Source organism: Peromyscus maniculatus, chromosome 6 (assembly GCF_049852395.1).
Source record: "Peromyscus maniculatus bairdii isolate BWxNUB_F1_BW_parent chromosome 6, HU_Pman_BW_mat_3.1, whole genome shotgun sequence".
NCBI classification, from domain to species: domain Eukaryota; kingdom Metazoa; phylum Chordata; class Mammalia; order Rodentia; family Cricetidae; genus Peromyscus; species Peromyscus maniculatus.
In genome coordinates, this window is record NC_134857.1 from 59,628,198 (window position 1) to 59,655,266 (window position 27,069).

The 27,069-nt window shown below is 42.8% G+C and overlaps 1 protein-coding gene and 1 pseudogene across 9 annotated transcripts in view; one reads left to right on the forward strand and one right to left on the reverse strand.

The window, feature by feature from the left end:
- The window catches only part of Rapgef2 (Rap guanine nucleotide exchange factor 2), a 240,177-nt gene that overhangs the window by 120,612 nt on the left and 92,496 nt on the right, over positions 1–27,069 (reverse strand). For 3 of the 9 annotated variants that reach the window (XM_015999584.3, XM_015999583.3, XM_076574272.1), the window contains exons 5-7: positions 5,887–5,962; positions 3,913–4,080; positions 1,330–1,347 (exon numbers count right to left, since the gene is read on the reverse strand). In XM_015999584.3, coding sequence (XP_015855070.1) covers positions 1,330–1,347; positions 3,913–4,080; positions 5,887–5,962 — 262 coding nt within the window. Of the gene's footprint in view, positions 1–1,329; positions 1,348–3,912; positions 4,081–4,163; positions 4,200–5,886; positions 5,963–10,977; positions 11,028–12,158; positions 12,312–27,069 lie in introns of those variants that run through there. The other 6 variants (XM_015999587.3, XM_076574273.1, XM_076574277.1 and 3 more) reach the window with 6 other exon arrangements.
- Positions 15,224–25,638, forward strand: LOC143273787 (cyclin-dependent kinases regulatory subunit 2 pseudogene; annotated as a pseudogene).

Sequence of the window (27,069 nt, forward strand, 5' to 3'; positions counted from 1 at the left end):
ACAGGGTATCTGACACCCTTTTTGAACTCTCCAGGCACCAGGCAAGCAGGTGGTGCGTATCCACACACATGCAGGCAAAACACTCATACACATAAAATAAGATGAAAAAAATCTAATTTTGAAGCACGGTTTGTCCCCGGGCACACCTATAACCCCAGCACTGTGAAGGCAGAGACAAGAGGACCACTGGGGCTTTCTGACTGCCAGCCCAGCGGATACAAGCAGGAGCCAGGTTTAGCAAGAAGCCCTACCCACAAGGAACAAGGCGGGGAGTCACGCAGAAAATCCGACTGGGCTCCATACACTTGCACACACCCATGCACCTATGCTCACGTGTACACATACACCACACCACCAGCGAACCACATACAATTAGCAGTGTTTCTAAGCAACACTACACCAACCATGCCACTTGTGGATTACAAACATGCATCCTCTTGTACAGAATATAAAGGAACTGTTTCACTTAATTTGAAAGTGTATATAAATAGTCTGTAATTTGAAGTAAGGCTACGATAATATCCAAAAACATTAATGACAGATTCCCTCCATATAAATGTAATTCATTAGTCATGACCTTTCTCCTGAACAGTAACACAGCCAGAAACGATTCTGTTACTCAACCATCTTCTAGAGAGCCAAACAGAACCCACAACTTCAAAAGACCAATTCTGAAAATCACAGATTAGTTATCGCAGGCATCAAGGAACAAGATAGGGTATTCTAGACCTCTTAATGAAAATGTAAGCAAACCAAAGCATGAAATCTGGTTAAAATTAAGGTGCAAATAAGAAAACACAGTAAGAGATTTGAAGCTCCAATTTTTTTTTAATTTTTTTTTTTTACTATGCCTGTTTTTGTTGCTTAATGTAACTGAAATTTCCCCAGTATATTCCCCAAATGCTCTCATACACTGGGATTTCTAAACTTGCTTTTTCATCTACAGAACGATTAAAATATGTTCCTAAGGAATTTCCCATGAGTTTTCCCACAAAATAAAAAAAGCCAAGGCAATTCCAATGTTTGTCTTTTTCTTATTTGCAAAACAAGTTAATGAATAACCGTGCTCCGTTCACTTTTAGAAATAATTAAGCTGCACGTGGGTTCTTCAGGCACAGACCAGCCCATCTGCAGACAGCCCAAAGGAAGCCCCCGTGCTACCTCCACCTAAACCAGCACTTCTAAGGTGTGCACAAGCTTCACTCCAGCAGGGCGGAACACAGCAGGACAAACCCGGGTGAACGACATCAGCACTACAAGTCATTAGTAACATTGCAAGCTCACACACAAACGCAGGTTAGTATTAAGAAACCACACGGATTACAATACCTGGGACTTAGTGCATTCCTTTGAGCCAGAATGTAATGAGTGCCATAGAGGAGGAAAGGAAAAGAGGAACATGGTCAGACATGCTACACATCATGTTTATATCCGTGTAGAATGATAGTATAGGATCGGCTGTATGTACTGTGCTGTGTTCTTGAGCCATGCACTGGAAAGTTATTGTGATTCATCCCCAGTACACTCATGCAACCCAACTCTCTGAGACCAGCCTTCCACCCCAGGCCCACTACACTAGTCAACTTCTTTCCAAGACAGAGATCTTGCTATGAACAATATGACTCACAACAAATGAAGAATAATAGTTTCCATCTAAGTCTTTTTTTATCGTGTCTATCAAATACATAAAATACATCTTGTTTTCATTGTTAAAACCTGTTTAGGTCAAATAAATTGTGTGTGTGTGTGTGTGTGTGTGTGTGTGTGTGTGTGTGTGTGTGTGTACACATATATATATTTAACTTATCTTCAAAAAAGACCTAGTATTTTGAATTATAACCATGATATTGCCAATCTTAATTCTTTTAGTTAAAATTTATACCAATTGTTCACATATTAGTAAATGAATTATTGATAAAATTTTTTCACATTGAATTGTTTCTAAAAGTATCTGTTGATGAGAGAATATACTGTTTAAAAAAATACTTTAAAAAAAAATCTCACAACAACACAAAAAAACTACATTTTAAAAAACAGACCAAGACAGGCGCTGGAGAGATGGCTCAGAGGTTAAGAGCACTGGCTTGCTCTTCCAAAGTTCAACGAGTTCAATTCCCAGCAACCACCGAGTGGCTCACAACCATCTATAATGAGAGCTGGTGTCCTTGTCTTGTATGCCAGCAGAACACTGCATACACAATAAATAAATAAACAACAAACGAATGAATGAATGAATGAATAAGTAGATGGACAGGGCACTATATACATAATAAATAAAAACAGACCCAGAAAGGGGAAGGCTGTCTGGAAGGGGAAGGAAATATTCTACAAGAGACAAGATGGAGCAGACAAGAGAAACGGCTATGACACGACCCTCCAACATGAGTGCCCCACGCATGCCCATCGGGTTAATCCAATCACTGTTAACACTCAACAGGAAAGTCCGTACTTGCCTGCCTTTCTGAGGGGGGAAACAGGTTTGAGAAAACAATCTGCAACTTCCTACCCTCCCTCAGCCTTCCTTTTTATTTCTTGACTCAAGGTCTTGGTCTGAACCCTGGCTGGCCTGGAATTTGCTATGTAGAACAGGTGGGCCTCCAGCCTGCAGTGATCCTCCTGCCTCTGGCTCCTTCCCAGTGCTATAATCACAGGCAGGCACCACCATGCCCAGCTTCCTTCAAGCGCTTCTCTTCTTTCTGATACTCAAGTCTCTCCAACAGAGAAATGGAACTGCCTCTGTTGTAAACAAAACTCAGGTCTTCACCGAGAGCTCAAGTAAATGATTCTCCAAGGTACACTGAAACAGTGCATGGAATAGGGAGACTACGGGTGTTCAAAACCCTGCTAAAGATTTAAATACCACGATCTCTCTAAGAAATAAGTGTGTGAATAAGGTTGTTCAGCCTAAAGTCACTAAACACTGAGTAAATGCTCTAGTCTATATACATTTCCCACTGTGCTTATCTGCAGAAAGAAAAACTGAGAAGTGTAAAATAGTTACCAAGTTACAGGCTAATTTCACATAATGGCCACATTCTGTATCACATGCACAGTTAAACCACTTTCTCCGTTATGACGTTAGCATAAGAATTCAGGGTCCTTCCACTATGAAAACTAAGGAAAGAAAAACGAAGCTCTAAACTGACTGTAGACGTTTATACAAAGCACCCATTATCCGTGTCTTGGTTTCTTCAAATGTGAAAGAGTTCACTTATCAAATATCTATGAAATAAGTGACAATCAAGTAGGTCCTGGCATTGGAGAGGATCTTTAAACCTGGTTAGCAGAAATATTGCAGAACATCTTCTCATTGGGATTTTTTTTTTTAAATCATTTCATCTCAGTTTTCTGCACTGAATAAAGTGAGGTACTAGTCTCACAATAGAGTAAAAAAAAAACCTACAAAAGTAGTATGAAAGCTTTACACATATCTACTTTTGAAATAAAAGCAAATACGATACCGATCGTGAGAGCGGTGATAGCAGGAAACTAACTTCTTAAGGGAAGGAAACTTACAAAATACCAATTCAAATGCTACATGCTTGTCTCAGAGAATAGTTGTAAGAAATGAAAGAGCTAAGCAGTGTCTCTCCACGTCTTGTTTCAATACTTTCTGAAATCTATTTAGATGAGATGATGTTTATTTCCACCAGAAGAAGAAAAAGCAAAATTTAAGAGAAGGGGTTTAAAAAAAAAAAAAAAGCGGGTGGAGCTCTATGAGTTCCAGGCCAGCCTGGTCTACACACAGTGAATCCCAGGCCAGCCAAGGCTACGCAGGGAGACCAGTCTCTCAGAATAAATAACTGAATAAGTAAATAATGCAAAAATAGTCAAACTGGGCATGTTAGCCATCTTTTTATACACGCCTACCACTAAGAAAATTATGACAAGTAACAATTCTTGGTAACTTACCGTATGGTAGCCTCTAGGTAAAGGGGGCTTGCCCACTGGGTAAGGGTCCACTGTGTCAATAATGGTTTGTCTTTCGCCTTTCTGGTTGATTTTCCTAAATCTTCTTCGAGACTGTCTGTGGGAGGCTTGACGCTGGAAATATTCTTCATTTTCATCCATATAGTCCACCTGAAATAAAACCCCGGAGATATTTCATTGCTCCAATCAATCAGGACACTGCACGTTAATACTAGATGCAAAAATAAACTTACAAGCAGTCTACATTCATTCATTTTTGCAGACATCTCTAGACAAACTTTAAAGGAGTCTGCACCTCTCTGAAGCTAGCTGGCTTTCAGTTACTCTTCTGTGAAGAGGCATTCTCAGTTCCACTTAGGACAATCTGGGTTACTCTCAAATTCCCTGTAGTTTCGGGGGAAGACACTTTAGTCGTCGTCGTCGTCGTCGTCCGGACTGGTGAGTCAAAGTGGTCATGGGATATGTGGCTACACTTTATGAATGCAGCTACTGCTTGTCGTAACTTTAGTACACACACACACACACACACACACACACACACAACCTGATGCATTTGAGAAAATCTGTAAAAGTCCCCTGTAACCCTGAATGATTCAGTCAGCACCACCAGCAGAACTGCTCTAAAAAATCAAGGTTCCTCTTCCGGCTTACGAGCATAGCCTCAGCTTCTTTTTTGCTTATGTGGTATTGCTTTAAAAAAAAAAAAAAAAAAAAAAGTCCTCCTTTTAAACATTTAAAAAATTCTAGTGAATGCACTAACAAGTGAAATCAGTTTATTCATCAACTATATTCCTCAGGACTGCTCACACAGAGGCATGTGTGGACTCCCCTCACAGGAGAAAAAAAAAAAAAAAAAAACCTCACTAGTTCCTTTATTACCATCAAAGTAGGAAACTCCAGGAACTTGGGGAAAAAAAAAAAAAAAAACAGAAAGTTCTGCAAAATCCAAAAACAACATTAACGGGGGCAAAAGAAAAATCTCAATTAAAATGTTGAAAAGCTGTATTGTCTGTCTACACTTTCTATAATCCTAAATTTTTACCCCCACCATCCTATTTCCTCACTTTCTGAGATTTGGCCCCAACTTCTTATTAGGGTTTCGAGAGGAAGTTCTTATTGCTGACAAAATTCCTCTCCCACATCATGGGGAAAATCCAAAGTCTCTGAAAAAAATATGTAATCAAATGTGATCAAGAAAGTTCCACCTTTACCACTAGTGGGCCATCACTTACTTTACAAGTTTCCTTCCTGGATGGGGAGACAAATGGGGGATGAAGACATCCTGAAGGAAGGTAGCCAGGGCTGGATACCTTACCACCCCACCCTGTCTTCTCTTTTGTTACTTTTAAAAGGGTGCCTAATATCCTCTCCTAAAATCATTTTAATGCAGTAAGGAAGAAGTACCACAGATGGTTTTTCTTTAATGCTTTACTGAAAATAGTTATGTTGCTAAAATCATTTTTACCATTCCATACAATGTCTTATCTTAATGTATCTTAAATCACACTACTGGGAGACAGGGGTGTCGGGGGCTTTAAATCCACACGGTGGTTCTCTAATTTTCTTCCAATTGAAGGAATTCCAGGATCGCCTTATGTTAACTGTTCCTTGAATACACATCAATGGGATTCACTTAAAGGAACTTGTTCAATGCAAAGGCCACTCAGAGCTAAACTTCTGCAGTCCCAGGGTCCCCCAAATTTCATTTAAAAGACATAACCACCGATTGAATTATAAAGTTCAAACACCAAACACTGTCTCTTGTCAATTTTCCATCTTCTGCTTTGGAGTTTTGTAAATAATTACAATTATGAACTCAAAATCGTAATTATTAAGCAAACCTGTTATAAAAATAAAATACTTTATAATGAAAAAGTAGTTTGTGAAAGAGCTCTTATTTTCTATAAAAAAGACTTCAGGAAAATAAAAGGTTCTGGAAGAGAGAGATATTCTTACCACAATCATTTCAGAAGGCTCTAACACAATGCATTCACAGCCACGCCTAAAGCTTCCTGCAGAACGCTTGCCAAAACTAGAAAGGGATAAAAAAAACAAGACTCAGGGACCAAGAAATATGAATTAGGAATTCAAGCTAACCTCCAACTACAGAACATTTTTAATTGCAAAAACTACACACTAAAGACATCTTTAGTCACTACTATACAAAACAAAATAATTTAATTTCCTAAATTTCAATTATGTGTTCTGGAAATTTGTTTTCAAGTTAATCATGTAAGTAAAGACGAATTGATAAAAACATGGTTTGTGATGGACTGTTTAAAATCCTTCTAATGAGGTAGTTTTAGAATATTTCAATACAGACAGAAATGGCCTAATTGTGAACTACAAAAATGTTTACAAAGTATGTGTTATAGTCAATCCCTTTTTTCTAAGTTAACATGCTTGAACTCAATGTTACTTTTACTTGGGAATGTATTTATTTTCTAATTTTCCTGATCAACTTATTCTAAGTGTTTTAATAAAGAGATGCCAACACAGGGGTGTCAAGGGCTTTAAATCCACACGGTGGATGCTCTTCGTGAGTACAGAGTGGTGTGCACAGACGTGTACAAGAACTGTCTCCTGGAAAGCTCTCCCCTAGGGAACGGGCTCCTCTACCCCATCCCTGGGAACTCCCCTTTAACCAAGAGAAGACTGCTTTGTTTTCTTTTTCTGACAGTCTCTTTACAAACTAGGACTCCGGTGTACCAAGGTGATTCGGACCTGCCTTCTCCATCCATGAACTGCCTGTCTCTACCCATTCACTACTCCAAAAACTCTCCTTTCCTTCTAAAAACAATTTTAAAAGCTTCAATGTAGATTGAATATAGAGTTCACCATGTTAGATGTATGTGTTTTAGTGATCTTTCTATTTCGTTTGCTTAGTACACACAGTAACTATAAAAACAAAACAAAAAACAATCAAACACACCCAGAACTAGGCTTCCCTCCACACATACATGTGCACTTTTATCTGTCTGTCCTCCTCGTACCTTTGTCCAGTCCCCACTCCCTCTATCTGCTTCCTCTTGTCCCCTTTCTTGTGTTTTGTGCTTTTAATATAGATTCTGCATCTGAGAGAAAATACGGGACATCTGTCTATCTGAAACTGGTTTATTTCACTTAACATGATAATCTCCAGTTCTCCAACTTTCTTGCAAATGGTAAACATCTGTTCTTCTCTCTACGACACAATGAAAGCCCACAGCACACACACCACATCTTTTAGGGGGGGGGGGGAAATCTTCCCAATAACTAATTTTAACTGAACACTTCCCCATCCCTCAGGTTCATTAGGCATTCTGAGCTATTTCTGTGGAAATCCTTGTTCCTTTTATAAGGCCCTTAGACCATGACAATGTTTCATATACTAGGAACCAAGCTATGAAAATGAAGAAGAAAACAGGAAAGCATTCTATGTGATCGCTAGTCACTCTGACTACTTCCATCTGTTAATTTTACTCATTTACATGAGATCACCGGTCAGAGTAGGGTCATCAGTTATGTTCTTCTGGGCTTAAAACTTGTTTTAGGGAAGATCAAAACCAGAATCACAGGTAACATCATTGAAAAATACTTTTAAAAAAACACCTGAACATACTTTTAGACACACTCAAACATACACATTGTAGCGTGTCTTCTGAAGCAGAAAAATTCTGCCAATGAGCTGGAGAGATGGCTTAGTGGTTAAAGTACTTGTTATGCAAGCAAGAAGACTAAAGTTCAAATCCCAGAACCCAATGCGCAGGCTGCGTGGGTGTGCTGGTGAAGGCCAGGTCAGGGGATCCCTAGAGCAAGCTGACTAGTTAGTTGAGACTAGCCATAATTTGAGAGTTCTAGGACTGTCTTAGAGATAAGATACAGTCTCTCCAAGAATAAAGTGATTCCAGTTGCCAGCCTCGGGGCTTCATGGTATTCAACACTGTGAAAAATAATTTTGATATATTATTAAAATACACAACAGGCTTACCAATATCATCACTTTAATCCTACTACATGACTAAGTAAAAAACGTGTATTGTATATTTAAGGTTTGTTACTAAGTAACACGACATTAAAATCTAAAATGAATGAAAGGGGCTGCTGGGCAGCTCAGTGTGGGATGTGTAATTAGCAGGAGCACCTCCCGGGTTTGACTGCCAACGCCTCAAAATAAATAAGCAAGCCCCTGTGAGACTATCAGTTGTCATATTTTATTCCATTTCAGGCCTAGACAATTTTATAAACATGGCTGCTTCTTTTGGAAATGTAGCACAGTAAAGAAATCATAAACATGTGTAGTGCATACAATGGCCCTATAATACTTGATAAGAAAAATCAAAACATGTTACCGCAAAATTATTCACAAATTTCAGCAAGTGAAGCTGGATCCCCATCTTTAACATTAGCAAACTACGTGTCATTTCTGGTATGCACAGTTCTTGTATCAATGCCTCCACATCCTATTCTACCCGGCAAACCCTCTTACCAACTAGTGCTTAGTTTCCAGAACTGCAGGGCTTTGAGTTGCACAAACCCTGTTGCTTTGGGATGCAAAGTTCACACTGTATAAAATATGCCCAGGAGGGTCTGTGGGATATGAGCTGCAGGGGAGCTGACAAACCCTGTAGGCACAAGACTCACAGCCACATCCTGCGGACATCATCACAAAGTGGTTAACAGAAGAAACCATTCTCCACCAGGTTCATTTCTCAAACATGCTAAAGGAGAGGGGCTAGCACCCTCAAAACATATCAAAGCAAGGCATTTGTCTTCTTTATCCAACAGCCAGCTGGGCTACAGAGATGCTTCCAATTGGGATTTACCCAACTGAACTGACGGGATCTGAATTGGGATCCCTAGAGACCGTCTTACAAAATTCTGAGGCTGTGGCAGTGATGTCTACAGCCTCGGTGCTAGGGAAGAGGAGTCAGGGACTCCCACTATCTGTACAGTGGAGCTCACTGCAACATACTTCGCCATGAGCACATGGGGAAACAACTCTACTATCCAAACAAACACTATTATATACATAGTAAATAAAATAGATTTCAAGGGGTCGCTGGTAACAGTCTAGCTCCACAGCTCAGGCTAGTTTCAACCTCACGATCCTCCTGCCTTCAGCCTCCAAAGTGCTGGGAACACAACTGCGTGACACCACGATGGAGGATTATTCAGCCACAGAAAGGACTGAAAAACTGACACATGACATAAAGCGGAAGAACCTTGAAAATCTCACACGCGGGACAGCAAGCCAGTCACAGAAACTCACAGGTCACAGAAGTCCACTTAGAAGAATTATCTAGAATAGGCAAATTCATAGAGAAAGAAAGTGGGAGGTCACTGAGGACCGAGAAAGGGGACAGCGGCAAGCCTTGCAGTTGGCTTGTTTGTTTCCGTGGCTTTGGATTTCTTTACACTTAGGACTTGAGTAAGAAACAGAGCTGGGGATGGCAGAGGACCTGACTACCCCCCTTCAAGTCCTGCCTATCCACCCCATTCCCCAGCAAAAAAAACACCTCCCTTGCTTGAGACAGGACCACACTGAGAAGCACTGAGCAACCGCTTTCCACCGGTCATATCGTGCTGAAGTGACAGCACCCCACCCGTGACCATAAGAAGCGGGGAGAAATGGGGAAACACATATAACAAATACTCAATGGCTATTCGGAGCAATCAACTGTATCTATGTTTTCTTTAACTCAACACAATCCCACTTTTCCTTTTCCACAGCCAATGCGTAAGACTCTCCCGTGTTATTTCTTACATGTATAGTATTTTGCTGCCCACTCCTCTTAGTGCCTTCACTGGACATGTAACACAAGTTGGTATTGCCAACATAAGCCCTTTACACGTAAGAATTTACAATATATTCCCCAAATACAGCCACTGTTTATTAGGTAGTTGACAGTCAACAGCAGATGAGCATTCAGAGAGCTGCAGCCCAATGACAGGCAGAGCTGGCTTTCAGAGACAGACAGATCTCAATGGCCAGCCCCCCTTACCAGCCAGCTGAGCGGGAAAAGACCACTCAGCATTTGCAATTGACAGAGCAATTCAAATTCAGCAAAATCACATCGTGCAGTAAGAGCCTCAGGTCAGATGAAAACACCCAAAGATCTGAATGTCAAATCCATACAAACCAAGTGTCCTCCCGCAGCCACTGCTGGGACTCCAACCTGCCCTGAGGTCGTCGTCTGCTGCTGCTTTGAATTTTAAAGATATAGGGTTGTTTTGTTTAAATGTGAATTAAAATATGTTAAAAGCCATCCCAGTCTTGTAATGGTTTCAGTTTTTATGTGTACCTGTGCGTAAAACAAACAAACAAAAATCGGTGTGTGTGTGTGTGTGTGTGTGTGTGTGTGTTTGTGTGTGTGTGTGTGTGTGTGTGTATACCAGAGCACGCACACATGGCCAGTCAAGTTGCTGATAAGCCTCGGCTTTAACATTCAAACACCCGCTGGCCCCGTTCCACCCCAGACACTGGCTTTTGACAAGCTGTTATGAGGCTGAAGAGGGATTGTCGAGGTGGAAAAAGTATGGCGCGTGTTTAAAGAATACTCATGACATCACTGTAACCTGTCTTAAATCCTTCTAAGTTGTTCTGTGTCAACACACTGCCCGACTTGGCTTCCAACTCTTCGCCTCAATGTAATTGCAGAACATCCTTATCATCTTTGATATTAAACAGCCACAAGGTGACAGCTAAAAGTTACACGCGTCCACATTTGTCAAACTGCTGGCTCCCTCTTCCTTATGAAAATAAAAACATGTAAGCGCCCCCAACAGTCATCCATAGAAAGGCCACCCGCAGATCAGCACACAGCAGAGCGGTCCACAGTGTCATCCCATTTGAATGTTTTGCACAGAACCATTTAAACATTAAAAAATTAACTCAGTTCTTCAAATCAAAATAAACTAAGGGAAATGTTTTTACAGGTGCAAATAACATGACATTCTAGCATCCTAAACAGGCAACCAAAAATTACTATCTGTAATCGCCTGCTAGATCTAGTCCCTCAAGTTCATAACCAGAAAAGCACACACGCTTGAGAACGTCCATCTTACCTAGTTTGTGCAAACTCCCATAGGCAGCAAAGCATGGGATGGGTGGCCGCAGAAGCTGTTAAGGCCAGCCGACCCGGGGTTTCTGTCAGCACGTTTTCTCCCAACTTGGGTCAAGAGCACTTTCTAAGAGCGTGAGTGTCCTGAAAACGGCAGCAGCTGGGTACAGAAGCCGCCTCTGTCAGTGCCCCTAACCTTGCCCTGTGTACGGGCCTCCACATTCTTGTGTGCGTCAGAACTGCTGGGCGGAATGCAAGTTCTGCTTCGGAATGTAAACTCACTCCTGTCAGAGTGTAGGACCAGAAGATCCAGCACAGCGGTGAACAGAGACTGAAAGGCAATCCACATCCGCCCAGTGACTACAAACGTCAAACGGCAACACAGACCGTTCTTCCATCTCTTCATTTCTAGAAAGTGGTAGTTACTGAATTTCATTATTCTCCTTAAAAATCGAAGTAACTGACTAAAAGGTACATAACCAACTGATGCTCCTACACCAAAACCAACTTCTCTATGGATGGCTTTGGGGGGGGGGGGGAGTTACATCCCACAGTCTGTACAAAGTACGGTGGCAAGCAGTCAGCCCCTGAGCAACTGGTGAAGCCATTAAGTTCATCCGCTACGTCGCAAGAAAACTCAGGAAAGTAGTTGAAAAGCTTGTCATAAAAATACACTTTATCGTTTTCATGTTTCGCTTCACTCAAAAATTAGCAGGCACTTAAAAATGAAATCATACATCAAGTAACACACAAAGCGTGTGTGCGTGCGTGCACGCATGCAGGGTGTGTGTGTGTGTGTGTGTGTGTGTGTGTGTGTGTGTGTGTGTCTGAATTACAAACTGTGCCAAGACAACGGACCAAGTGGCTAAGATCCCCTAAGTATTTGGAAACTGGACACCCACTGCGGCACCCTAGAAACCTTCCCTGGCTGGCTTAGAAGCGGTCCACCGCCACCAGGCACTCAATGGCAGAGCGCTGCTCCTCTGCACAGGGAAGCCCAGCACGTCACATCACCTTGACTTACAAAAAAGCAGCACACAGAAAAATAACAAGGAAGGGCTTCTGACTGTGCTCCACCTACTGGCCCACCCTCCGGTCAGCCCCTCCGTAGTCTCAGCTACTTAAAAAGAAGTATTAAGCATTTGGTGTTTGCAATATGAACATCTTAATTTCTAAAAATCCAACCTGCACTGTCTTCAAGGTCTCTGAAGCCCCAGGACAGCAGCAACAGTGCTGCCACCGTCTAGGGGAGCCGTCTCCGCGGCGGCGGCGGCAGCGGCGGCGGCAAGCGCTCCCATTTCCCTGTTAGCTGCTGGGGAGCCTATGTGCTCCTGGCTTGTGGCTCTAGCTGAGCCAACATTCCTTCTTAGGCTCGCTTCCTGCTTCCATGACCCACCCACCTCTCGGGGCTGCATTATGTATTACGCACTGTTGTATGGGCACTCTTTCCGCATACCAGTCTCATGACCTCAGCAGCTGGCTGACAGACGCTCTTTATCAATTTCTATTAATTCATTATCTGCTCTTGTAAATCAGGGACAAGTAAGGAAATCGGCAGTGTCTGCTCTCCTCTGAGCCTTCAAGGTCAAATGCTAACACGTGCGCGCGCCTGCAGCTGCAATTTCTGTTATTAACATCTACGAAAGCAGTGCTAAGAACTGGTCGATCTCCACCAAAAGGAAGCTGAATTGTACACCAGCCTGAGGGATTAGTGTAGTAAAGACGGGCATACATTTACATCATCACAGATGGACAGAGCTGGAGGAGGAGGAGGAGGAGGAGGAGGAGGAGGAGGAGGAGGAGGAGGAGGAGGAGGAGGAGGAGGCAGAGCTGGAGGAGGAGGAGGAGGAGGAGGAGGAGGAGGAGGAGGAGGAGGAGGAGGCCGTCTGGCTCTTGCTCTCCCCCTACCAGAGATAAAAGATGTTCTTACCTCAGCTGTCCTGGGCTGTACAGAGCAGATTTCTCTCTTGCCACAACCTACACCAGCCCGGGACAGTGGTGTGAGGGCTACACTTTGGTAGTGTCTATGTCCTCGTGACGGATCTGCCACCGACAGACAGCTCAGCTAAACTGATCTGCTGCTATCCCTCAACACGGTGGCACATACAGGTCTCTGCTGATCGCTGTGCTCTGGCACAGGCGTCCGTCGACCGGTTCTTGAAAAGTTATGGTCCATAGCAGACTCTGCCCTCAGCATGGAGACACAGGCTGTAACCAAAATGGCTTTCTACCGCTCAGCATTGCACTGTGCAAAGCTGGGCACATCGAGTCGAGCAGAGAAGGCAGCTCAGCTCCAATATCTATCTACAAACTGATTTTTATAAAAAATTCCCTGAAGAAACAAACAAACGGGAAAATACATTATGAACTATGTAACTCATCCATTAAAAGGGGCAGTTGAGGCAATGGATGTCTCAGATTGACCGTAAAACAGTAAGAACCTAGTATCATTTCAGGAACGAAAACCAAATACCTCAGTCTTGAAACACATTTACACGAAAGGCATCAAATCACAGCCACCTAGAAAATCTAGCACATTTCATGAGGTAAAATGTGTAAAATTAGTGTCATTGTAAGACAGGACCTAAACAAAACCTGTTTGAAACAAGGAAAAGAACATCCACACATACACGCAAATTTACTACGAGGCTGGCGCGTAATTAAATGCCGATTTGTTTAACTCAGCTGAGGGAAGTAAGGGTTTTTCTCTGAATCACATACTTGTGGAATGAGTAAACTGACTGTTCCAATTTTACCAAAACGCAACACTGCTGATACTGTTTTATCCATTTCAGAGTTTCTCTTAGAGACTGAAGTGATAAAAATCCTGTGATTTATCGTTAAAAAGTCTAGGATTAAGAATAATATGAGTATGCATAAACTATATTTGAAAGGAAATTTCTAAAGGCTGAAATAAAAAGACACACCACGCTGCTCATGGTCTGGAGAGCTGGTGTTTGACATCAGTCCAGGTAATCCAATCAGATCCTAACCATCCTTCTTGATAAGCTGAATTAAATCTTTATGGGAAGACAGAGCTACAAAAATGATTCTGACAAAAACCAAAATTGGTGTTTACCACAAATGTGCCATTAAGTAGACAAACACAGACACAGGCAGAAGGACCTAAGATTGGATTAAATGGTTTTTGGGTTTTTTTTTTTGTTTTTGTTTTAGTTAAACATTTTATGTAAACGTTTTACAATTAGTTCAGTGGTTTTTTAAAAACATGTAAAGATAATTCAATAAATTAACAAATATTCCTTTGGGGGCAGGGCAGGATGCTCAGACAGGAGTCACACAAGTCTTGAGACTCGAGTTCTATGGCCAGAACCCTCATAAAGGTAGAAGGAGAAAAATCAACTCAACAAAGTCGTCTTTCTGACTCACACATGCACACCCACACACGCGTACATACATGAAAAGATTGTAAATATTCTTTTAATGAATGTTTCTGAAACTATTGCATTCCATAAGCAAAAATAAGAAGCTTCAAACCACTCAGAAAAATTAACTCAAAATGAATCTCAGATACTAGTGGAAAAGTTGCTAACATTAAATTTTTAGGGAAAAAAAAGCCTAAGAAAACTATGACGTCGGGTTAAGAGGTCATAAACAGGACACCAAAGTACAAAATACAAATGAGATTTTTGATGAAAATAGATCTCAATAAAAATTAAAAGCCTCCAGTTTAGAGTCAGCAATATGGCCAAACCCAAAATCCTGAGTTCAATCCCTGGGTCCCACATAGTGGAAGATGAGAATTGATTCCCACAGGCTGTCCTTTAACTCCTCTGTGCCTTTGTGTATGTACACACACACACACACACACACACACACACACAAACACACAAACACACACGTATGTAAGTAAATATATACATATTTTTAATTTAAAGCTTTGGCTTTAGATTAAGAAGAATGCAAGTCAATAGGCCAATGATTGAGGCAACTTTTTCTAAAATATATTTAACAAAAGAATTGTATCCAGAATACACAAAATGCTTACAAGCCAAAATAAATATCCATTTTTTTATTTTAAATTTTTTAATTAATTTCACCAAAGAAGAAACAAGAGTGGCCAATAACATAAGGAAAAAAATCTCAGCCAAGTGTCATCACAGCTCACTAGTGGACCACTTGCCTGACATGTACAAGCCCAGCACAAAACAAAACCACCACAATGGGGGGAAAAAATTAGCTATTAGAATGGTTGATATAAAATGTCACAGCACAGTACCAGAGACAACATGAATCAACCAGACATCTCAATGGCCATTACGGATGCAAACAATGACAACCACTGTGGAAAACAGCGTGATGGTTCACAATACAGTTCAACAGACGGCACGTAACACAGCAATTCCATCCCAAAGCACCCAGAGGTAATGAAAACACACTGTCCACACAGACACATATTCATGAACATTTACAGAAGACGAAAGCAGAAGCCATCCAAACTATTATTTATAAATTAATACTTTCTGGGAGATCCGCACTCCCTCATTTATGAAATCCAATGAGCTCCAGGAAATCTGGCATTGGTGTTGGCACTGGCAATGTGCTGCACGGCCTGCAAAGATAGGCAGGGAGGGAATTCTGGCCTGGGGTGGACTGGAAGGCGTGATTTTAAAGCTGTCAAAGTCTGTCCCGGTGCCTTTAGACAGAACTACACCATCCCTCTTTCTCCCTCTGCTGTCTCTGTTTATCTAAACCTCCCTCTATCTACCTTCAGGTGAACCAGTGACCAAGCTGCCCTACCCATGCCCTCAGTTCTCCTGTTGGTCACCATACGTGACTTGATATATCTAAAATAAACCACCCTCATTTCACCCACCTCACTTCTTCGTTATGTGGTTAGAGCAGTCAAAGGCACCATTCATCTACAGACAACCAAGTTAGAAGTGTCAGGGGCGTCTCTAAGTCCCCCCTTGTCTGTTATCACTGAACCACCGTCCAGTGCCATCACTTGGCATCTAGCGAGTTACTCTGCCACGCGGCCCATCAACCTCGGTCCTCCAAGAATGCCAGCTGGAGCCATCACTACAGCACACCCTGCTGTAGGAATGCTATCTCCTACCAACTACACCCAACCTCCCAGAGACCCTCTCATGCCAGTGGCTTGACGGCCCTCAGGCATTCTCCAAAAGCTCATACTGCTGGTGTGAGTGGTCAGCACGCAGCTCTTCTCTACAATGTCTCAGGCCTATGATTACTTGGGTATTCAATGGAAAATGTACTTTAGACACAAGGAAGCTTTCACACACACATTAACTTACACGAGCTAAGGTCTGGTAAGAAACCTGAAATACCTTTTTCACAATAACTCTTAAGGCTGAGACTCCAAAGATTATATGAGTTAAACTCATAATCAGGCGACAATATAGAAAACTGGAATAAGATTCTAAATTATAGCAAAGTGTTTCTTTAGATGTATCTATACCACTGTGACAAGAAAACGCACAATTTTCATATTTATCATTTCCCATTCAACACTGAGATATATAGTTAACTTAATGAAATGGAATAATCTTTCTTTTTCATTTAATTCTTTTTTCATTTTACATACTGACCACAGTTCCCCTTCCCTCCCCTTCACCGCTCCCCCTCCTCCACCCCCACAGTCTCCCCCACCCTTCTCACCATCCACTCAGAGAAGGTAAAGCCTCCCTTGGGGAGTCAACAAAGTCTGGCATACCAAGTTTAGGCAGGCCCAAACCCCGCCCTGCTGCATCAAGGCTGAGCAAGGTATCCCACCATAGGGAATAGGCTTCAACAAAAGCCAGTTCATGCACCAAGGATAAATCCTGGTCCCACTGCCAGAGGACCCATCAAGCCACACAACTGTTACCATATTGAGAGGGCCTAGTACAGTCTCATGCAGGCTCCCCAGCTGCCAGTCCAGAGTCCATGAGCTCCCACTCACTAGCTCAGGTCAACTATCTATCTCTGTGGTTTTTCCCATCATGATCTTGACCCTCCCTTGCTCATATAATCCCTCCTCCCTCTCTTCGACTGGAGTCCAGGAGCTCAGCCCAGTGCTTAGCTGTGGATCAGCGTCCATCAGTTACTGAATAAAGGTTCTATGATGACAATTAGGGTAGTCACCAATCTGATTAGAGGGTAAGGTAAATTCAAGCATCCTCTCTACTATTGCTAGGAGTCTTAGCTGGAGTCACCCTTGTGGGTTCCTGGAGATTCCCCTAGCACCAGGTTTCACCCTAATCCCATGATGGCTCCCTCTATCAAGATGTCTTTCATTGTTCTCCCTCTCCATCCCTCCCCTGACTCGACCATCCTGATCCCTCATGTTCCCCTCCCCCATCCCCTCCCCTTTACCCCATTCCCCAGTTTACCCAGGAGATCTTATCTATTGAAATGGAATAACCTTAATCTGATCTTTTCCTATTTGTAAACCAAATTCATTTAAACACTTTTTATCTTCACCATAAGCTCATCTTTATAAGCCACACATAGCACAACAAAACAAAGGGAAATGTTCTACAGAATTTGACCACTGCTCTCATTTTTAAATTAGCTGAAATGGTTTTACAAGTACATTAATGCTGGGCTGGGTGAAGCGGCACACGCCTTTAATCCCAGCACTCAAGAGGCAGAAGCAGAGGCAGGAGGAACTGTGATTTCAAGTCCAGCCAAGTCTATGTAGCAAGTTCCAGACCAGCCAGAGCTACCTAATAAAACCCTATCTCAAATATGCACAAATAAATGAATGCATAAATAAATATTATCTAAATGAAATTACACATTAATAATCTCAGTAGTTTATAGCTATAAATAAGGTAAAAAAATAAAATTTATCCCAAAATATCTGACTCAAAAATCTTAAGATAAAAGCTGTAACGGCTACTGTTGGTTGTTAAGTTGACTACATCCAGAATTAATTAAAATTCGAGTGGCTTGGTACATCTGTGAGGGATTTTTTTTTCTTAAATCATTTGAAGTGGGAAGACCCACTTTTAATTCAGATCTTTTGAGATGGGAAGATCCACGTTGAATCTGGGCCACACCTCCTGGTGGCAGCCAGTATCAGACTGTATAAAGGAAGGAAGCCTCTCTCCCTGCTGCTTGCCTTCACTCCTGCAGGAAAGTCCATCCCTTCTCTGGCATTAAAACCCACTTCTTCAGCCAGGCGGTGGTGGCGCACGCCTTTAATCCCAGCACTCGGGAGGCAGAGCCAGGCGGATCTCTGTGAGTTCGAGGCCAGCCTGGGCTACCAAGTGAGTCCCAGGAAAGGCGCAAAGCTACACAGAGAAACCCTGTCTCAAAAAACCAAAAAAAAAAAAAAAAAACCCACTTCTTCAAGACGGCAGTATAGATGGAAGACTGGCTGAGACATCCAGCCGCACGGACTAAACAGCTACTGGGTTCTTGGGCCGTCCATTGGTAGACAACCACTGTTGACTAGCTGGACCACAGCCTGTAAGGCACCCTAATAAATCCCATAGGGAGATAGACAGACAGACAGACATAGATATTCATTCTATCAGTTCTGTTCCTTTAGAGAACTCTTAGTAAAACAAAAGTATAATTTTAAAAAGGTTTTATGGACACTAAATAGCATGTCCGCTATTTTTACATTTAATTGTAAAAAATAAATCTTATAGTCATAAATGTGTTAACAAAATTAAGAAACACCTAAGGAAATGGTGCTGATATAGTGAGTGTACAGTTCTAATTGGTAATTAAGCACATTAAGAATTGATATGATATTTAAATTTGTATATAAAAAGCACTTATTTATCTAAGCCATCGCTTCATTTCATTCGTTCCAACTAGTGCTTTCAAACAATTTGCAGTATGTTAGAAATTTGAGTGGGGCATATATCATAGTCACGTTAACAGTCAAATGTAATTCTACACACACACACACACACACACACACACACACACACACACACACACACACACTTCAACTCATAATAAAATGAAACACATTGTCCCAGAACTATGACTAACTGGAAATATTATTTTAGTAAAGATAGTCCAACTTCATGGAATTTACCAAAATCCTTAACTCATGCTATTTCCTATTAGAATGTCTAATGCAAAGTACCTGTTTCCTTAAAAACAAAATTAGTTTCTCCATACATATTTTAAGATAGACCTTGAACTCACACAGGGCACACAGTATCTGACCATTCCTCTCTCACTCCTCTGAAAGCAACTGACACAAAGCAGAGCTGTGAAGCCCTCTCCAAGTAGTAGCGCAGACACACGACTCAAATCTTTACAGAGAAAATCAATACAGTGTTTCACTGACAGATGTCACATCTTAAGACCTTCATAAATACAATACTACTTTTCTGGAAGAGAAATACAACTGTGACAAACTGAATCATCACACATTTATATCAAGGGTGGACAAGAGCCAAGTCCCTGACCCTCAAGCATGTGACAATGGTTGGTACACCATCACACACACACACACACAAACCTGGGAGTCCTGTTCTTTAATGCCACTCTCTGACACGACCAATGCCAGGATTCCAAGCACCACAAACGCCTGTATTTATATGTACAGCACATCTGTGTGCTGTAGTTATAGCAACCCAATCCCCTGCCTGATCCAGCAACTGAACTCCCTCCCTAGAGAACAGCTTTGCTCTGTTGCCTCAGGTATCACCTCAGAATACAACTCAGAAGCAGAAAGAACAGTCCAAATAATGTGACTATTTTCCTGAACATTTCAGGACTTTATTTAATACTAAAGCAAAAAAGGACACTAATATCCAAAGGAGTTGTTTTAATATATGCACTAGTGTCTCTATGTATTTCACTTGACATCTTTAATGTAGAAATGAATCTTATTTCTAATTTTAGACCAGATACACCACATCTGGAATTAAATTAACTGTCCTCAAACCACAGTCACATTGGTTTCAATGTTTTCTTCACTTTATCTGGAACTCCCTCCCTGAATTTCCTTGAAGCCTTTAACATACACCTTTACCATGGGCCAGCCAGGGGAATACTATGACACTGCCACTGGTCAACTTTAGGCAGGACACATAGGACTCACGATGATGCAAGACCTGAGAGAATGTGCTAAGCTGATGAGAAGCATGAACAAGGGCTGAAGGTTAAGACTGATCTATCAAGTCGAGAAGACAGTGAGGACAACACACAGGAACGGAGAAATCCTAACAGGAGACAAGTTCCCCTACTCCATTAGCCACGGCTCACTGCAGAATAACAGACTACACATCCCAGGACCCTGAGGTCCTGGGTAGCCGGAAGGGCCATAGGATGGTACTCTGCCCAAGGCATCTGGCTTGGGCATCACCACAGGAAAGGTACATTTCTTACTTTTCTTCCTTCTTGCTTTGTGATTTGAGTCAAGACATGCAACCAAACTCCTGCAGCTGCTTTAGAACCACAACCACGGGCTAACAGCAGCCAGGGAAGAAAAGAGCCTGGTGCCTCCTTGTACACGCTGTCCCCACGAAACTACCCTAGATCTCTATGCCGGGGTCCCTACCCAAGAGAAAAACCAGCCCCCACCCACTCGTTACGCACCAAAGCTGTAACAAACACAGTAAGCTAACGGATGCCTGCTAGGGCACTCGGCACACGACACACACTTGGTGTGAGCTCCCCTGGGCTCTCTCTTCCATCTTGCTACTTCCTTCTTTTTTGTTTTAAACTTGTATTTACTAGTGCTCTGTGTGTCTAATGGGGACTGAACACGAGCCAGAGAGGGCTTCGGCACCTCCAGGAGCCGAGCTCTCTCACCGGCCCTGTGTGTCCTTTTCTACCTCATCCTCTCATGGCTTATTCTCTGTGTAACTCTGGCATTAAAGAAAACCACAGGTCATTGAAATGTGTCTTCCCCCAACCTACCCCCCCAGAAGGGAATGTTACCATGATACTGTTACAAATATTTTTAAAGTAATCTGTAGGGAGGGGACAGAGCCATTTAGAAACGTAATTCTGAATCCAGAGGACTCCACAAACTTTATTTTTAGGTGACTGCTGTATTTTTAGCACTACCCTTTTTCAGAACTTACAAAGAGTGAACCCCCAAATCTGTAAACTAATGTCCATTCACGTGAAGCCCAAAACTGAAGGGGGATACTTTCAAAAGGACATATTCATGCTTGAATGAACACACACACACACACACACACACACACACACACACACACACACACACACACACACACACGGGTCTTGCCAGCTCAGTAGCAGCTCTCCTCTTGTCCATATCTTCCATGTGCCCTCTCTTCTGGATCATTTCCAACAATACACACACACACACACACACACACACACTAGCATCTCCTCATCCTAAGAAACACACTCCTCTTGGCTTTAGGGTTCCTTAGCTAGTCCCTTTCCTGTTCCTCTTCAGCGGGTCATTCCTTTAATTTAATTTATTGGGGGGGAGGGGTTGTTTTGCCTCCATGTCTGTCTGTGTACCATTTGCATCACTGGTCCCTACAGAGCCCAGCAGAGGGAGTCAGATCCCCTGGACGTAGATTACAGACAACCCTGAGGGGCTGGGAACCAAACCCTTAACCTCTGAGGTATCTTTCCAGCTACCCCAATGACAGTTCCTGATGATGACACTTTCACTCACACCGGTTCAGTTCTCCTCTTTCTATTCTGGTGTGAACCAGCAAGAACAATCCATGGGTGCCGCTTCCCCGGGTATGGCCCCACGCCATCCCTTAGCCAAGCCAAAAGCCCCATCTCGACTCCCATGTTTCTGGATCTCCCTGAAGCACTGGCCCTTCTCCCCCGGGAAACCTTCTTCTTTTGAAATTGCCAACTCTGATGATAGAACAAGAGGACCCTTGTGCACATCTGCCCCTCACCTGAAGCAGCCCCAGAAGGAGGCCCTACTCGCTCAGCCATGCTCCAAAGCAGGGAAAATGCAAGGATCGGGCGAGAGGAGCAGGGCAGAGGTCAGGCTATGCTAAGCATGGGGCTGTGGAATCTCTTGTGAAGATGGCATAATGCACCCGGGCTTCAGACATCAGCTCTGGCACTTTTGCCATCATTTTTCATAACTCTTTTGGTAAGAATCCCTTAGAAGACATGAAACTGCTCAAACACTGCCCTTCCGAGTGATCAGGACTTTTGCTCGTGTTGGTTGGTTGGTTGGTTGGTTGGTTGGTTGGTTGGGTTTGGGTTTGGGTTTGGGTTTGGTTTGGTTTGGTTTTGGGGATGTTGCTGCTGCTGCTGCTGCTGCTGCTGCTGCTGCTGCTGCTGCTGTTGTTCTGGAAGAGCAATAAATGCAGCGCTGACTCTTGATAACTATCTGCTAAACATAATATTTCACCTACAAAGCCTTATTAACAGCAAGGCAGGCAGGTCAGGTTTTAAAACCGATTTACAAATAAGATAGAGTTGTGACCCAGGGGGCAGACTGACACACAAACTCACACTAAGAAATGTTTTCTGTGTATGCATATGTATACTTTAATTCTATTACAGACTCGCTTATACACACACTCTTACATATGTAGATATGGATCCAATCGACCATTTTTAAGTTAAAAAAGAAGTTCCTCTGCCCCGCCCCCCCCCCATGCCCCTGACTATTGTCATTAACTGACAAAGTGCACGCTGGAATCACTTGCTCCAGCAAAAACATATGACAATGAACTGTGTGACCTAATGCCTGAAATCAGCAGCTCTACACAGCCTAACTAATTCTGCCACCGGCGGAGGCGGTCCATTCCAGATAAGGATTTGTTTAAGTGTCAGAGCCGGGGAGATGGCTCAGGCAGGAAAGTGCTTGCCACATCAGCATGGGGACTGCCACTGGATTAGTCACAGAGCCAGCTGCAGCAGACAGACTCTGTGACTTCAGTGCTGCGGTGAAGAAACAAGAGGGCTGAAAGCAAACCAGGCAGCCAGCAGAGACCCTGCCCCAGCATAGGAGGTGGAAAGTGAGGAGGAAGACTGCCTACAATCACCCTCTGGCTTCCACGCACACATACACACGCGCACGCACACGCACATGCACACTCACACAACTACTCTACAGCAAATAAAAGAAAAAGCCTTTTAGGAGAAAGAAACATTAAGCAATGTACCTGCATGACACTTCACTTTTTGTTGCTGTTGTTTCTTGACTCGGGGTCTCTCTATGGAGCTCTGACTGTCCTGGAACTCACTAAGTTCATCTCGACCTCACAGAGATGCTCCTACCTCTGCCTCCCAAATGCTGGGATTACAGGTATGCACAACCACACTCCTGGCATGATGCTTCACTTCATCTTACAGCCAATGGCACTTGTCATGGGGAAGAAAGGTGCGTATGGCCGTTATGTCTCTTTCTGAAAGTCCAGGAGGACAACTCTAAGATGGTCTGTAGTTGTTGCTGCTCTCCTCATCTCTCCTCAAGAACCAGCCTTACCCTTCCAAGCTTTAATCTTGTACTATTGGGACCTTTACCAATACCTGGGGGTAAACCTTACCTTAACACACATCCACACAACTTTCCAAACCCTAGTCCCCACCTCTCTTTATACCTTTTGGACACACTTCATATCTAATAAAGCCACCCCTCTGCAACATAATCTGCCAGTGAGTTATTTTTTTTCAGTGCCACAGTCCACCCTTAATAGGTATCCCATAATTTTTAATAAATGTGTCCTTTTACAAATACAGTAAATCCTATCGCTCTTTATGCAAAAGATAGACCATTTAAGTTTGTTTTCGATCTCTAGCACATAAGCACAGAACTGTGCATCCGCCGTCTCACCCTTTCATCATTAAAACGCTCGCGAGTTCTCAGAGCAATCCACTGATTATCAGGTAGCACTGGCACGCGCAAGTGTGCCTGCGATCTTCAACTCAAGCAGGGCATTGTTTGCCACGTGAAGCACAATGAGAACAGCGCTGCAGCCTCTCAGAACTCATTAGCTAGATGTCTTTTTTCTCCACTTACCCTCGTTAGAGCCGTCAGCTCTAATTTAAAATGTGATTAGTAAGAGGAGCATACCACAATTTTAATTTTTAAAGATTGCGGATGTTTGGTATGAATGAAGAGAGGCACTCGTTATAAATGGACACAGTCAACGTGGCACAAATAAATGCTGTGCACACTCCTCCCAACCTCCTGCTCACGCTGCCCGAGACAGAATTCCCTGATAGTCCTGGCTTCCTGGTTAAGTTCTGAGGTCTGTACACCAGACTTCTCACTAATGCAACCACTACCGAAGTTTCTGCGACTTCCTCACCTGCCCATTGCTCTCCCACCCCATGCAGAATGACTCCATCCTTTTACGTCCACTAAAGCTATTGGCAATGCTCGGGGGGCCCTCCCTCAATCCTACCTCTGTGTGCTGTCACCCGTGGGCTTTGCCATGTCCAGATCTTCTTTCTGAACACTTGCCAACAGCCTAAATCATAAATCAACTCAAGCTTCCCCTCCAGGAAGAGCTACCTTTGATTATGCCACAGGCATTAAAATACCCCTATATTTGAAGGTTTCCCACATCGCTGTCCACTGTTCCGTGACACAAGGCAGCTTTTTTCATGCTTCCTATACAATTCCCTCACTTAACTAAGTTACATGACAGGCTTCCTCCATATACTCCAGTGTGAGATCACTCTGCAGCACACAATGCAAGTTTTCATTCAGTTTTGGGGGAAAAAAATACATGGGAACATGACTAAGAATCTGGGCTCCATCAAGCATAGTCTAAAATGAGACAGAATAACATACATGAAACAAGCCCACAATCTTGGCAGCACTTCACTGACAATACAGTGCCCACTAGAGGCAGACGTAAGGCACCCAAACAGATTAACCTAGTAAATTAGATGCTAAGCCCCATATACTGGAAGCCTCTGTATGGTAGTTAGAATGTAACTGGCCTCCATAATCTCATAGTGAGTGGCACTAACAGGAGGTGTCGTTTTCTTGGCGTGGGTATATGGCCTTGTTGGAGAAAGTGTGTCACTGTGGGGGCGGGCTTTGAGGTTTCCTGTGTTCAGGACACTGCCCGGTGAGTCAGTTGACTTCTTGTTGCCTGCAAGATTAAGCTACTCCTCTCGGGCCACATCTATCTATACACCACCATGCTCCCCACCATGATGATAATGGACTGAACCTCTGAAACTAAGTGAGCCACCCCAATTAAATGTTTTCCTTTGTAAGAGCTGCTGTGGGGGTCATGGTGTCTTTTCACAACACTCTTGTTCCTAGCTTTCATTACAATCATTTTAGCACCTCCCAAGTTCTAAGGGTAACAGCATTAATGGCTTCTGGTCTTCTGTACAGAATAAGCAGAAAAAGAAAGATTCTGTATACCAATGGCTCTGTTTTATAGAGGATAGGACCTTAAAAGATATGTAAGTGGAGGTGTTGTGCTGGCCAGAGTTGTGCCCTGTTTCTTGCTCTCGTTTTTGTTTTTTGTTTTATGATTTTTTTTTTCTCCAGGAACCGGCAGGATGACCTACAGCAGGTCTACTACTTGGACAAGTACTTCAATGAGCACTACAAGTACCAGCCTGTCGTGTTACCCAGAGAACTCTCCAAACAAGTACCAAAAACTCATCTGATGGCTTGAGGAGTGGAGGAGACTGGTGTCCAACAGTCCAGGATGGGCTCATTACAAGATTCAGGAGCCAGAACCACAAATCCTTCTCTTTTAGACGATGACTCCCAAAAGAACAGCAAAAATGAAGTACAGCTGGGATCACCTAATCATTTTCAAATTTAATGTATGTGTACGTATGTAGTATTCAGTAAATACTTGAAAAATACGCAAATCTTTCATCTATACCTGTGCATGAGCTGTGTTGTTCACAACAAGAGAGCTCAGATCAATGCAACTACAAGCAGGTTATTTTAAGTTGTTAAAGATAACTTTTCTTGTAGTTTTTTTCCTTAATGTAAGTGCCTGTTTTACTTTACCAGTTACTTTTGCTAAATAAAGTTTGTATGTTGCGTTTGGCACTATTGTTGAGATTAATTTGACTTGACCTTTTCAATAATTTTACTCCTGGAGAAAATAAACATACTTAAAAAAGAAAATTTAAAAAAAAAAAAAAAAAAGATGTGTAAGTGAGAAGAACTGACTGAAAACCAGGTTCATAAAAACTGGGCTGTTATGAGGATCTCCTCCACGTCGAACCTCGGTGCTTTCTAGAGAGAGAACTACCCATGAATCTCTCCTGCAACCTTTATCACGGCCCCAGCCTGCACACTGCCTCCTTCCTATTAAAACCAGCTCAGAGCTATTCCTAAGGCAACATCACCCAAGGAAACAAACAGCTGGGGCAGGGCAAACGCCACCAGGTGCAACGTGAAGGAAGAGCCTATATATAGCCCCCGGCCTGCCACTCAGTCTGCAAGACTGTTCCTTCATCCCATTAAAATCCTGACTCACGGGCATCTGACATGCAGCCAGAGAGAGAGAGTAACTTATGTCATCCTTCAGAATACTCCAAGTCCAATGTGCTCCCAGAACAGGTCTGAACTGCAAGTCCTCCTCTTACAGAGCAGCAGCCCTTCCGAACACTGGGTCCCTTCCAGGAGCCGGAACAAGCTGTCACTTGACGGATGGTGGCTGGTGGGATGCCATTGCAGGCTCTTCCTGGGCTCTAGAGCTTCGTCTACACGTTTCATTTGTGCAGCAGATATCACACCATGATGATGACAACGCTGAGGCCACTAATTGGTATCCTTCAGCGTGCATGAACTCCAAATCACACTCATTACAGTGGGACTTGTAGTAAGATTTAAAATTCACCCTTTACAATTACTGAACTGAACTGTGGAAAGTTATCAAGAGTAACCCTTTATAAAGATGTTTGCATGTTATGAAGCAATATTCATACACACACACACACACACACACACACACACACACACACACACACACACACAATTCTTTAATCAATGCAGACAAGATGGAAATTTTTATGTAAAAACTGTTCTTAGTCATGTGGACCACCCATGCACACATCACCCCCACACACTCACAAAAGAGGTTTAGAATGGAAAACAGAACGTTGAAGAATGACCATCTTGGATGAGATTTCAAGGAACCGACTCCTTTTCTTTTGAAAATGTATATAGCTAGTTCATTCGTCATTTCTTTTTACACCAAAA